This window comes from Citrus sinensis, chromosome 1, assembly GCF_022201045.2.
Source record: "Citrus sinensis cultivar Valencia sweet orange chromosome 1, DVS_A1.0, whole genome shotgun sequence".
Classification (NCBI taxonomy): Eukaryota; Viridiplantae; Streptophyta; class Magnoliopsida; order Sapindales; family Rutaceae; genus Citrus; species Citrus sinensis.
Genome location: NC_068556.1, coordinates 22068075 through 22081508, shown reverse-complemented (window position 1 = coordinate 22081508; position 13434 = coordinate 22068075). Strand labels below are relative to the sequence as shown.

Genomic DNA, 13434 nt, shown 5'->3' with positions numbered 1-13434 from the left:
GTAAGGGTGAATATAGTTTTTGGCCTGAAAATATTATTTTTTTAAGCGTGTTTGCATTGGATGAGAAGGATGTGGAGTGTTGGTGTTTTCAATTGGATGAGAAGAATTATTACCAAGGAGCAACTCATGGATGGAGGAGTTCAATAAAGTCTCGGGAGTGGTAGTTGGCAGAGATTGATCATCGACAAGCGGGATGTCACAAACTTGCATGGATTCATGAGTATTGGAATTTGGAGGGGATGGTTGTGTGGGGCTAGACGCAATTGATAAAGGTATATTTAGATTATGCATGGAGGTTGGTTCACGTGAATCATGGGATTGACTATGAAAGGTGGTAGAAGTTGGGCAATTTGGAGTATTCATGGAAAAAGGATCATGTGAAATGGGGGGATGAGTGTGAAAGGGACGAAATTTAGGAATAGGAATATTGGGATCCTGGGGGATTGGCTGCCTGAGAGAATTTTCCAAATTGGGAGAATCGGAATTGGAAAATAAAGGACTTGATGGAGACGTATATTTGGAACACCATTTGGAAAGAGTATGGTTATTGACTTTATCATGATTTGTGCATGTAGACATAGATGGAAATATACTTTCTTCGAATTGGACATGCCGAGAGTAATAGAATTTATGGTCAATGGGATCAAAGCAAATATATGCATTGTGTAAATTAGAGTACCCAAGAAATAGACAGGCTTTTGACCGTTGTTCAAGTTTGTGTGTATTATATGGACGAAGCCATGGATAACATAAACACCCAAAAAATTTTAATTTAGAATAATTGGGAGATGAATGGAATAAACACTCAAAGGGTGATTTGTTTTGTAGGATAGGTGTTGGAAGTCGATTTATTAGATAGATAGTAGTTTTGAAGGCAAATGACCAAAGAGATAAAGGCAATGATGCTCAATGAAGCATTGTAAGGCCAGTTTCGACAATATGGCGATGACGGCGTTCGGCAGAAGCAATGTGCTGAGGTGTATAAGGAGGTGAAACCAAATGTTGGATTCCATGAGTTTCAAAAACTGTTTTCAAACCTTGATACTCTTTTCCCTCATCAGTATAAATTGTATTAATGGATGACTTAAAATATTTTTCAACCATGACCTTAAACTTTGGAAAAATGGAGAAGACATCGGATTTATATGTTAAAGGAAATAACCATGAATATTTGGTGAAATGGTCTACAAAGATAATATAATAAGAAAAACCATCCATTGATCTAATTGGAGAAAGACCCCATACATCAGTGTAAATAAGATCTAAAGGATGATGACTCTTTAAACTAGACTTGCCAAAGGGTAATTTATGGCTTTTATTACACTGACTTGAATCACAAAATGATGACTTAGAAAAGGCTGGGAGATTGTTTTGGGAGATAACTTGGTGGAGAATTTTGGTTGATGGGTGACCAAGTCTATCACGCCAATTGTTAAGAGAGGCTTTAATGCTCATGCAAGCTTGCTTCATCATACTTGTAGAGACATCTCCAGCAGACCATTCATAGACATTATTCTTGCTCCGTCCCTTCGCGAGTAGTGCCCTCGTGGTTAGATCCTTCACACAAAACGAAGAGGGATAAAGTTTAATAGATGCATTATTTGTTTTACAAAATTGTGAGACAAATATTAAGTTTTGCTTCATAGATGGGACACACAAAACATTCGAAAGTGAAAATGAGTGAGATGGAGTGGAAATAGTGGACTTGCCAACATGTGTAATATTTAGACCAGTGCCATCACCGATTACAATGTCATCAGGGCCTTCATATGGTTGACGAAGAGATAGGTTGCGAATGTCGGAAGTGACATGATGAGATGCTCCAGAATCCACCAACCAATTAGATGCCATGTTATTGGAAGTAGTGGTTGGATTTGCAGTAGGTGCTGAGGTTGTAAAAAATAATTTCTTTGCAGCATTGCATTGGCGTGCAGTGTGTCCCCGTTTCTCACAAAATTAACAAATCACAGTGGTATTCTTGCTCGAATTTGGATTTCCAAAATTATTTGAATTGAAATTATTACTTTGATTTCCAAGGGTGCTGCCTTGATTTCCAAAATTGGGTTGTCGTTGGCTCTGGCTTCCTTTGTTGTTTTGGAAGTTTTTCTTGCCAAATTGATTACCATTTTTTGAGGAAGAGAAATGGGTAGCATTGGCAATGATATTCCCAAGATTTCCAGCAGATCGAAGTTCCTCTCGTTTGAGAAAGGATTTATATTTGACAAGTTTGTCATGAAGTTCATCGAAGTTGATCATGGTATCTCTCGCCCGCACGGCAGCTGCAAGTTCCTTGAATTCGGGACCCACGCCGTTGAGAGTGTGAGTAATAAGGTATTGATTTGGAATAGGTGCTCCAATTAAAGCCAATTCATCTACAATGTCGCGAATAGTAGCAAGATATTCGACTACTGGTTGTGAGCCTCGACTAATGAGGGTGAGTTGTTCTGTTAACCCCATGGTTCTTCAGGATGAAGAATTGACATAATTTTTTGCTAAACGTGTCCAGGCTTCTGCAGAAGTTTTGCATGATCGAACCACAGGGACAACTTTGTGGCTAAGAGAGCCAATTATGCCAAGCAGAAGGAGTTTATCTTGTCTTGTCCAAAGAATATACTCAGGATTTAAGACTTTATTGCCATCATTCTTAATATGTGAGGGAGGGCAAGGATTTGTTCCATCAATATACCCAACTAAATCATACCCATAGAGCAAGGCATCGAACTGTGATTTCCATGAGAAATAATTCGAAGGAGTCAACTTTAGAGGAAGTTGGTTGGCTACATTGATGGCTATAAGGTTGTTTAGGTTTAGGGAGATGTTGGTAGTTGTTTGATTTGAAGAAGAAGTTGTTGAGTATTCGTTGGTCATGGTGGAAGTATAAAAAAGAGATTAAGACAAGGATCAATGACTCGTGTGAGTAATAGCTTGCTCTGATACCATATAAAGTCAGAGACAGAGATTGTGAAAAGGATTATATATTACTGTAAAGCCAAGCAATTACATATACAAGTTCATGAAGTTGAAAAAGGAAAGTTACAGAGGATTCCTTAGTCTATGGAACTGCAGAGATTACTCCTAAAGTCAAGCACAATCATGTGAATCATCTTAATTTAAAGAGGAGATTGATTCTATCCTTTTAGTCTTCTACATTGTATCTCACTGTCCATCCGTGAGAAAATTTCAGAAATATTTTCACATACCCATCAACCTGCTAACAAGTATCACAAGTAAAAGAGTCATCGAAACTGCTTTTAACTATAGGTCCAGATAACTTGAGGCAGAAATAAAACTTCAATGTGAACCTGTTAAGTGTCATTACGAATGCACAGATCAGAACATGTCCAAATAATGAACTTTACCGATATATTGCTTTAATTGAAATGGTCACATCATACATATTATTAAAAATCACGGAATACACACACACACACACACACATGCATACCTCAGATTTATCAGTTAAGACCTCTTCAAATTGCTTCAAGAGAGCTAGGGGAGAAATCTGATCAAACTCGGCTCTTAGTACTGCAATGGGAACCTCAACCGCTGAAAGTAATACCAAAGAATATGGTTTGTTACACCAATGCAACAATAAAGACCAATTGAATAGTCCAACAAAAGATAAAGAAACAAACTAAAAGACTTTCCCATCTGCGTGCAATGACCAGAACTATTATAAGGACTTACATGTAAATTACTGGGTACACATTCATCTATAAGCTATTCCGTGCCTAAAAACACACACTGACAAGCAAAAAATCTATGAATCCATACCCTCAATATCATCTACAGTTACGAAAGAGGGATGTAACAACACAACAGCCTGGATGAACTCATGCTTCGCTAGTTCAACTGCTACTTCAGCTAAGAATAAAAGTTAGTTGATAGCGGTCAGTTCAAGATATCACTGTTATTAAGTATATTACATCCCTACCCTTAATTTTCATTCATTTTATAATAATACCCTTACTTTTCTTTCCCTTTAACTAGAGGTGGCAAAACAACTAAACGAATCGAATTCGAATCGAATCGTAAACGAATTGGGTTAAAATTCTACTGATTTGGATTCGATTTGTTTATTAAATGAATATTCGGTTTGATTCGTTTAATTCAATTAATGGAACTAATAAACGAATCTAATCTAATTCGGATTCATTTATTTGTTTATCCTATTACTATTCCATAATGAATTAAATCAAATCAGGATTGTTTACAATTCATTTAGAAAAAATAATTAATAAACAAAATTAAGCAAAATAAAATATAAAAAAGCCACAAATTTAGTATCCTACAACAAATACAAATAATACAAACCACATTCTAAGATTAAATACACAGTCATCTAAATTACAATATTAACTTTCAAATTTTAAAAATTTTCAAATAAATTGAAGGACAAAAAAATAATTTAATGAAACGAATTTTAAACGAATCAACATGTATTCGATTCGTTTATGACCCGTTTATTAAATGAATCCTAAATGAATAAACGAATCCATATCTTTAAATCTAGATTCGATTCATTTAATTAGCGAATCGAATCGAATTCACCTATTTATTTAACGAATCAATTTTTTCAAACCTAAACCCATTTAATTCGCATCGAATGGAATCGAATAAACGATTTCTGACCCATATTGCCACCCCTACTTTTAACTAACAAAGGAAATTTTTTTAATACTATCATGGATCATTTACAGAAAAACGTGGGTCTCTATAACAATAGACTATAGTTTAATAGTACAAGTATGTACTAAAGAAATTGTACATAAACACATGCACAATAAACTACAAGTATGCACTGATAAAGATCACTAAGATCCCAAATATCTTTCTCAATCAACCCCAATATAAATCAAAACCAAGGTAATATCATGCATATAAATGTGGCAACTATTATTGCCATTGTGACATGTACAGATGTCAAGTATCACGGCCAATATGGTATCAAAATATAGAAGAAATCCTCAATTTATAGTGAATGATTATTTTCCTTTTATGTAATCTATGTGCATTCTCTTATAAATTGGGCATTTGAGCTTTGAATAAAAATGAAATTTCTATTTTGTATATTGTTTCTAAAAAGTTTTCATACACAAAGTAAGGTCGCCGATCACTTCGTCAACTCCAGCGTACTTATTTCGACTATAATATATATTTGGTTCTGATGGGAGCTTGGGTTGTTGGTCCATGCTAATATATATATATATATATATATATATATATATATTTTGTGTCCAACCAAGGAGTTTCCAAGTATTTCAACAACAATGCGGCAAGCACGCCAATCACACAAACAAGTCCTTCTCTAGTACGGGGCCTCACTTTTTCATGCGGTTACACTTCTAAACCACGAAGTTTAATAGAGTGAAAGTGTAACGCTATTAAACTACACAACCTTAAAGCACATTCAAAAGTAACTTTATTAAATTGCAAGACTTAACAGCATGTCTGCATGTAGGGATAGTAGAATAACCCATATCTAGATGAACCCGGAAAATTCAGGTCAGATTCAACCCATACCGTAGCAAAATATATTTGGTATTTGGATGTTATTTTATGAACCCAGTCGAATCCAAGTCCGGGTCCTGTTTTAGGTAAATCCGGATATCAAGAACCCAGACCCAGATTATTTTATTTTAATATTTAATTAATTATTTTTAAATATTATTTAATTAGTTATTGTTAATTATTATTTATGAGTATAAAAGCAAAATGAGAAAAACAAAACAAACCCTACATTTCACACCCGCCGTTTTTAGTCCTATTCATTGCCTAAATTTCAACAAATGAATTCAACATCATCGTCGTCGCCCAATTGATCATCACCCATCAATCATTAGCAACACAACATCCCCGCCGTGGCCACACTTCTGTGCAAGTTTCAAGAATGGACTTGATACCAAGGCAAAGAAGTCAAGGAAGCAATTGACGGAAACAAAGAACATGGCTAAGAAGATCAGTGGTGTAAAGAAGACCAAGGCCTTAGATGCTGCCGAGAAGAAGTGAACAATTCATTCTTTTGTGGTGTCGAAGCCAACTTTCGGTGATGGAGTTCTATGATAGTCTTTGTTGGTATAGTTTCTAAAATGAAATATATTGTGTTGTGGATTTTGGTGTTATTTGATGTTTATGTAGTTATATTTCTAGATTTTGAGTACTAAAAAAGAAAAAAAAATCGTTTATATTGAGATTTTGGTTGTCGGAATCATTGGGTTTTATTTCCAGTTTATGTGATTCCCCATCTTCCTCATCTATTTCAAGAGATCCATGACTTTATTCTATCTCCTTCTGCAATTTCCAAACAGCACAAAAGCGGAATGCTTGATTTGTTTTTTAATTTTGGGCATTCAGTACTTCGATCCGCGTTTGGAACCCGGAATCTAGAAATCCAAATTTTTTCAGGTTGAGCCCATACTGGATCAAGAGCCTAAAAATGGGGTTTATATCCAAATTCGGTATGCTAAATTATCATTCGAGTTCGGAACTGAAAAGCCTAAACTCGGATTCGAATTTTGCCATCCCTATCTGCATGAAAAAAAGAGAGGGCGCCAGCACTTGAGAATGATAATATATACACAGATATATATGTGTACATACCTGTATATAGTCCTTTATTAATGTGAGCGCCCTCATTGTTTTTTCATCTATCACGTTATATAATCATGCAATTTAATACAATTATTTTGATTAACTATTGAACTACATGGCGTTTTATAGTATGTCCACCAAATAGGGTGTCTGCATCTTATATCATTAATAATCAAAGAAAAAAATTTAATATGGAATCATATGAAGTGATTATTAAGACTGACAGTGAGATTCATTCTTCTAAATTATTGCTTGATGCGTCACATTAAGGGATCTGTCCATGACTATGTAGATGAGTCTGAAAACTTTGATGAGACTGAAAAGTTTTAGCTTTGAAATTTGTAGAGGATGTTAGTGCTAACACATATAAGAGATCGAATGCCTTTGCACTCCAACTATACCTTAGTGTATGCCGCCTCTTTAGCAACAGAAGTTGAATGCCAACTTTGGGAAGAATTTAAAAAGCATTTGGATAAGCTTGCGAAGAAATTCATTGACAATGCAACCTCAAAATTGCGTGAGAACATGGCCAGAAATGTCTCCAAGAAGGTAATTGGACAGGTCCATGACAACATGAGATTTCAAATGTCGATCAGGAAGTAATTAGAGAGACGTCTGAAATTGCAAAGGAAGGGGTAAAGTCCAATCTTGATTTGAGCATTGATTTTAACAGTATGGTTGTTACGGTTCTATCAATCTCTATATTGAAGCTAGAGAACTGTTCTAGAAGAAGACCTTACGGTAAATATTAAGTTAGGTGACAACATTGAGCAAGATTTAGAGAAAGACTCAAGAGGCTTCCAAGTGATTATTGAGTCCAATACGGCCTTATTGCATTTTTTCAGTTTGTTAAACGACCCAAGATTATCTCCTTGCCCATCGCTTTAGATAATTCAGACGTTGATTATTGGCGATAATGTCCTTAATAAAATGCTTTTCATCAAATTTCATCTTTTGATCAAGAACATACAAACAGCTACAGTTTGACTTTGTTTATTTAATTAATTTGGTCTCTAACTAGTTATTCATTCTCCTTTCTATTTTTATTTGAATAATTGATTTAATATTGCAGCATTTTTTGGTTTAGAGCATAGAAATAAAAAGGCATCTCGATGAAAATGATAGAAATTAATTAATTACCATATAGGTTTGTTATTAGTTGTAGGGGTAGAGCTCAGAGTAAATCTCGAGGGAGCTAAATTCAAACAAGTAGCAATAGGGGATGGATTTTAGATGGTTTTTTCATCTATAGCTATGGTGTAATCCTGAAAATTTATAAATTTTGCTTGTAACTGTAGTAATTTTAATTTGGAGATTTTGATTAATAATTGAGGCTAGTGTTACAAATAAAGAATAAAATAAAAAAGTAATTAACAAAATAAAGATCAAAGAGATAGGTCTTAACTTCATCAAAATTTTAAAAAGCTATTTGCTATTTTATTAGGATGAAAAAGGAAATACCAAAATAAAGATCAAACCCTTTAAAAAAAAATAATAGATAAATATCAAACAATTAGGCAACTTCAACTTTGTTTCACAAAATATAAAGCTCCATTTTCATCATATATATAAAGTTTACAAATTAATTGTGTAGGGGCCAAATCAGTATTTTTTTATATTTCCTTTAAAAATTTCAAAATTTTTTTAAAGCTTGCAGGTGCCTTGTCACTGCTAGTCTTAAGCACCCTCTGCTCCTAATCAGATGGAAATTATAAGTTAATTTTCTTCAGACACTTATATCATTTTGCAATGCAAATTAATTACGGTAAACCTAAGTTTGATTAATTCCTGAGAGCTAGCTAGCTTCTGGTTATATATATATAATAACTATTAATTAACTATTGAAGCAAATAGTCTTTTATAAATATATAAATGTCTTTTATAAATATACCAATGAGTTTAATCTTAAATTTTATTGAAATATGAAAGTGAATTCACGCAGCCCTTCATACCCAAAATGGAGTACCAAAAATAAAAACAGAGACAAAAGTTAAACTAAAAAACAGCCGCATGTACGTGAAGTCGTGGGTTCGTGGTCATGGGTTCGAACCCCCACATTGCATTGTGGAGCTTTAATTTTCTTCCTCAATTTGAATGAAGACAATCTTTTTCCTTTTAAAATGTGACTGGAGTAGACTTCCCTTAAATATTAAAGAGGATAAAAATCTGGGCGGACTTCATAAAAATTGATGTAAATTAGTTCCAGTAATAATCTGATTTGTAAATATCAATTGTAATTCATATAATATGAGTTGTGCTCTTGAGCAATAATCTTGCGTAATAAAAAAAACATACCCGCACGCTAAAGCCAAATTAACTTGAAAACATACATCAAGAAATCTAAACATTGCACACAGCTGATATATTCTTCATCTTCAGGATAGCTAGGATGTACGACTGCAGCCTCCTTCTGTGAATATATTTGAAGTGTGCAAGCCTCACATAATTGAACAAGCGGCAATAATATTTGCAATGGGAAGTGCAGCTTCGAAAACTCTAAGTGCGACTTGCCATGGAAACTAGAAATCAATAAATAATTTTAACATGAAGAAATTCACTATCAGACTTTAGATAGATCAACAAGAAATTCACTCCCAGAATATATAAAAATCAACACGGCTCCTCAGCACTATATCCAAATTTATAAAAATGCTATGCACCAAATTAAATAATCGAGTAATTATTCAAAATTAATTAATTAAAGTTTGGTCAAACTCACCCTTCCCACGACTGGGGTATTTGAATTGTAAGGAACAACTGCAAGATTTGAAGGACTTTCTGAACGATCGGGCCGACTCGTGGGGGTCCTGATGCTTCTGAACATTGAAGGCCTTTCTGAATGATCGGGCCGACTCGTGGGGGTCCTGATGCTTCTGAACATTGAAGGCCTTTCTGAATGTTCGGGCCGACTCGTGGGGGTCCTGATGCTTCCTGAATGATCGGGCCGACTCGTGGGGGTCCTGATGCTTCCTGAATGATCGGGTCTACTCGTGGGGGTCCTGATGCTTCTGAACATTGAAGGACTATCTGAATGTTCGGGCCGACTCGTGGTAGTTCCTTGGGTGCTGATGCTTCTGAACGTTGAAGGACTTTCTGAATGATCGGGCTGACTCGTGGCAATCCCTTGGGTGCTGATGCTTCTGAACATTGACTGCAATCAATTGCAGGTCAATACAAGTTTTATAAATAGGCAATTAATTTCAAAAATTAAAATCTTCAATTAGTATATAGGTGAATGTTTTTTTAGTGCGTTATATTTTGAATTAAGTGTCAACCCCCTTGTTTTGGGCTTAGAGGGCTTTGTTTCGCCTTCGGCTTCAACTACTTTTGCTTCGAATAGATGGCACCCATTATACGAGATAAAAAAAAGACATTCAATTCTATATTTTAAAAAAATACTAAAAGATACTCCTACTAATAAATATATAACATTTTCTCATATTTTTCTTTAGTTTTCCAATAATACTCTTGCAACAATCTAAAAAAATTAATTAATTAATCTATAAAAAAAGTTAATTAGCAAATTACCAATAATTATCTGTCTAAAGAAATTGATATTTTTCAGACACTTGCAATAATCTCTAATAAATATTTATAAATAAATAAATTACCAACTTAAAGCTACATTTAATATCTTGTTAATAATTGTAAAAAAAATTATATTACCTAATTAATCCTAAAAGTAAAATAATAAAAAAATTTATTTTACTTTTAATGTTAATTTTTATTTTACTTTTAATGTTAATTTAATAAATTAACTTTTTTTTTCTTTTCGTTAGCATCACCAAAAATATTATTGCATGGATATTATCATTAAAAATAAGGAAAAGATAAGGGTATACTAGTAACAGTATTTTAAGATTTTTTTTTTAAATATAAGAGCTAAATAGACACCTAATATCAAAATATAGAGACAAAACTAATATTTACTCATAATAATAATATAATAATAATAAATACCTGATGATTGGGTAAAGGTTTCTTCCTCAAAGACTCAAGCAACGAAAAATTATCCACAAAATGCGAACGGCCATGATTGTGATCGTGACGCCCTTTATCGCAGAAACATTCCAGGCAGATACTGTAAGCAGCTGTCTGGGGTTCAAAGCAGCTCATGCAAGTGAAATACTCATTGGTTATGAAGATTTTGCACTGGCCGCAAATTGGCCTTCCACTTTTCAGTATATAGTAGAGAGTCAACACTTCCTTAAAATCTAAACCTCCGCTTCTATCGATGTCTAGTTGATTGAAGAAGTCACGAGTACGCATGTTATCATCATGTGCTTCCAGCGACATGAAATCTGAATACTCCCTGTAACTCACCCTACCGTTTCCATCTTGATCCATTGATAGGAAAAATAGGTTGAATAAACGTCTTTCTTCATCGGTTCCAGAATTATAATACGCTAAAGCAACCTTGCTCAACGCCTCCATTGCTGTTTCTTTTTTTTGCTTAATTTGCCAGAGTTTGTGAGGAGTGAAGACCTTTTTATAATTGATTACGTCTTAGGAAAAATGATTAAAACCTCCTCAACCGCCCCCCCGCCCCCTTCATGTTTCAGTAAATTAACCTCTTCTCTTTCATATTTAAAAACTTTAAAAAAAAAACCTCAGTTATTAACAGTTTCTCTTAACTTCAGACTTATGATTAATTTTTTAATGGATAATTAATTGCTGAAATTAATAAAAAGTAATCATACGTCGGATTTTAAGGGTAAATTAGTAAAATACAAAAAGTTGAAAGTTATTTTTTCTAATTATAAGAAAATTTTGATGAATTTTAAAACAAGAGGAAAAAATGATTAACTTTAACAAACAACAGAGGAGTGTAATCATTTTCCATTTATATTTCTCTAACTTTCATGTCTGCATGATTAAAATAAATCTTCTTGACCCCAGAATACTGTAATTAAATTCTTTTAATTAATTTTTGAAAATACGCTAATAGTCATGTATTTGGAAGCGAGTCTGCATAGAAGATTATGATAAACATATTGTTGTTTCCTTAATTAATAGTAATTAATCGTGGATTAAGAAGTGGTGAACTATATGATGACGATATATTTGTGACATAAATAGAAGATGCATGCCCCGAGAGAATTCAACTTTCATTTTTAATCAATCAATTAAATTAGCATTTTTGGCATTGTACACACCAAAGGGAAATGATAGTCAAATTTTAAAGGTTTCAAGAAGCAAAGAGGAGAAACTGGAGAGTCTTCACATTTGTTGGCGTTAACGGGTTTTGTAACATTATAACAAAGATTTTTTGTTATAGGCTACGGTGCATATTATACTTATAGTATATAAGTTGTTATCGCTACAAGGTATCAATGACTGTTTAAAAGATTTTAAAAAATGTAAAATTATGGATATGTTAAAGTTAAATGTTCTTGTAATACCTATAGTTTGAATTAATTACATAATTAATATCTTTATTTTTAAAAAATATTACTCAAAATATTTGTGTTTTTACTTTCATATATGTATGTTTTAATTTCTCTAGGGTAAACTAGTAGTTTCGTCTTATATAACTTATAACTTTAAAAAAACATTCTAACATATAATAGGTGAAAAATTATCTGACTAAATTTTAATGGGTCTCCAAAGACGTAATCAAGCAGCTTTTAAATAACTTTATTTTGGTTGGCACTCAAGTTGGAATCTTAAGAAAGGTAAGGGGCTAAAAATTCAATTTGAGTTTTGTCCAAAATGAACTTTAATGGAAACAAGTATATGACATTGACAAGGACCATTAGTCAGTCTTTAAAAATATAAAGACTGACTCAATAATTAGTTCCGATTATAAGGGTGAAAAGAGAAATTTTCAATATATTAAAGATGAACCTTATGCGGTCTACGCGGGTTTGAACTTTGAACTAACATACAAAGCATTTTTTAGCGTTTCAAACTTGAAGACTAATTCTTTAAACTAAAAAGTTCAAAAGTTCAAACGTCAAAAGTTCAAACATCTTTCAGCGTTTACCACACAAAAGTTCAAACGTCAAGACAGAAATTAATAAAGTATGTGGCATGGATGTGAGCCACCCATCTATCTATATATCTATATATATATATATATATATATATATAAAGTTGGGATTAGAGGAGGTGATGTGACATTACTATTTCTCATCTTCTTGTATTTTCTATTATCTAATAAATTGGTTGATATTAAAAAAATAATTACATTATAAAATATTAAAAATAAAAATAATTATTAAATTATAAAAAATTACATATCTCTTCCTCTTTCTATTTAAATTCAATAATATGTAACCATTAATAATAATTAATTATAAATCTTGAAACATTTATTTATTTTATTATGCCAACAATTAAATTTTAGTGGCTTAAATATATCAATCTATATATCTATATATATATATAAAGTTGGGGCTTGAGGAGGTGATGTGGCATCACCATTTCTCATCATCTCATATTCTCAATTATCTAATAAATTGGTTGAAATTAAAAAATAATTACATTACAAAATATAAAGATAGAAAATAATTATTAGATTATAAATGATTACATGTCTTTTCCTCTTTCTATTTAAATTCAACAATATGTAACCATTAATAACAATTAATTATAAGTTTTGAAACATTCATTTATTTTATTATGCCAACAATTAAATTTTAGTAGCTTAAAATACATCAATTAATTAATATTAATATATGAAGGAAGGTTCCTTCATCTTCCCTTAATAATTCTATTAGAGTCCAATTTTAATGTCATAATCCCATATTTAATTATTCAATCTTTTGTTTAATGCATTTTAGCTTATTCAAACTCCATAAACATTAAATATTTAAGATTTGTGGCATCATTATTTCTCAT

General features: G+C 32.6%; 2 protein-coding genes across 3 annotated transcripts in view; both read right to left on the bottom strand.

The window, feature by feature from the left end:
* LOC102613415 (uncharacterized) overlaps positions 1 to 11104 on the bottom strand; it is a 49255-nt gene extending 38151 nt beyond the window's left edge. Inside the window, exon 1 of the mRNA XM_006489187.4 lies at positions 10954 to 11104. Within this exon, the coding sequence (XP_006489250.2) occupies positions 10954 to 11025 (72 nt within the window). The 5' untranslated portion in view covers positions 11026 to 11104. The remainder of the gene's footprint in view (positions 1 to 10953) is intronic.
* Positions 8809 to 10946, bottom strand: LOC107178436 (uncharacterized). Of its 2 annotated transcripts, XM_052435535.1 has the most exons (4): positions 10552 to 10946; positions 9423 to 9742; positions 9311 to 9365; positions 8809 to 9110 (listed from the first exon to the last, which is right to left on the bottom strand). In XM_052435535.1, the coding sequence occupies exons 1-4, from the start codon at positions 10936 to 10938 to the stop codon at positions 9030 to 9032; spliced, it is 843 nt and encodes a 280-aa protein (XP_052291495.1). In that variant the 5' UTR covers positions 10939 to 10946; the 3' UTR covers positions 8809 to 9029. The 2 variants fall into 2 exon arrangements, with proteins under 2 accessions (XP_052291495.1, XP_015389122.3); XM_015533636.3 differs by having other exon boundaries at positions 9311 to 9742.
* Positions 11105 to 13434: the final 2330 nt, after the last annotated feature.

Excerpts from the sequence above, each read along its gene's own strand:
- LOC107178436 (XM_015533636.3), bottom strand. The coding sequence starts at position 10,938 with ATGGATCAAGATGGAAACGGTAGGGTGAGTTACAGGGAGTATTCAGAT. Across the intron at positions 9,743-10,551 it reads AACCTTTACCCAATCATCAG|TCAATGTTCAGAAGCATCAG; the intron begins GTATTTATTATT and ends AATTGATTGCAG. Across the intron at positions 9,111-9,310 it reads ATACCCCAGTCGTGGGAAGG|TTTCCATGGCAAGTCGCACT; the intron begins GTGAGTTTGACC and ends ATTGATTTCTAG.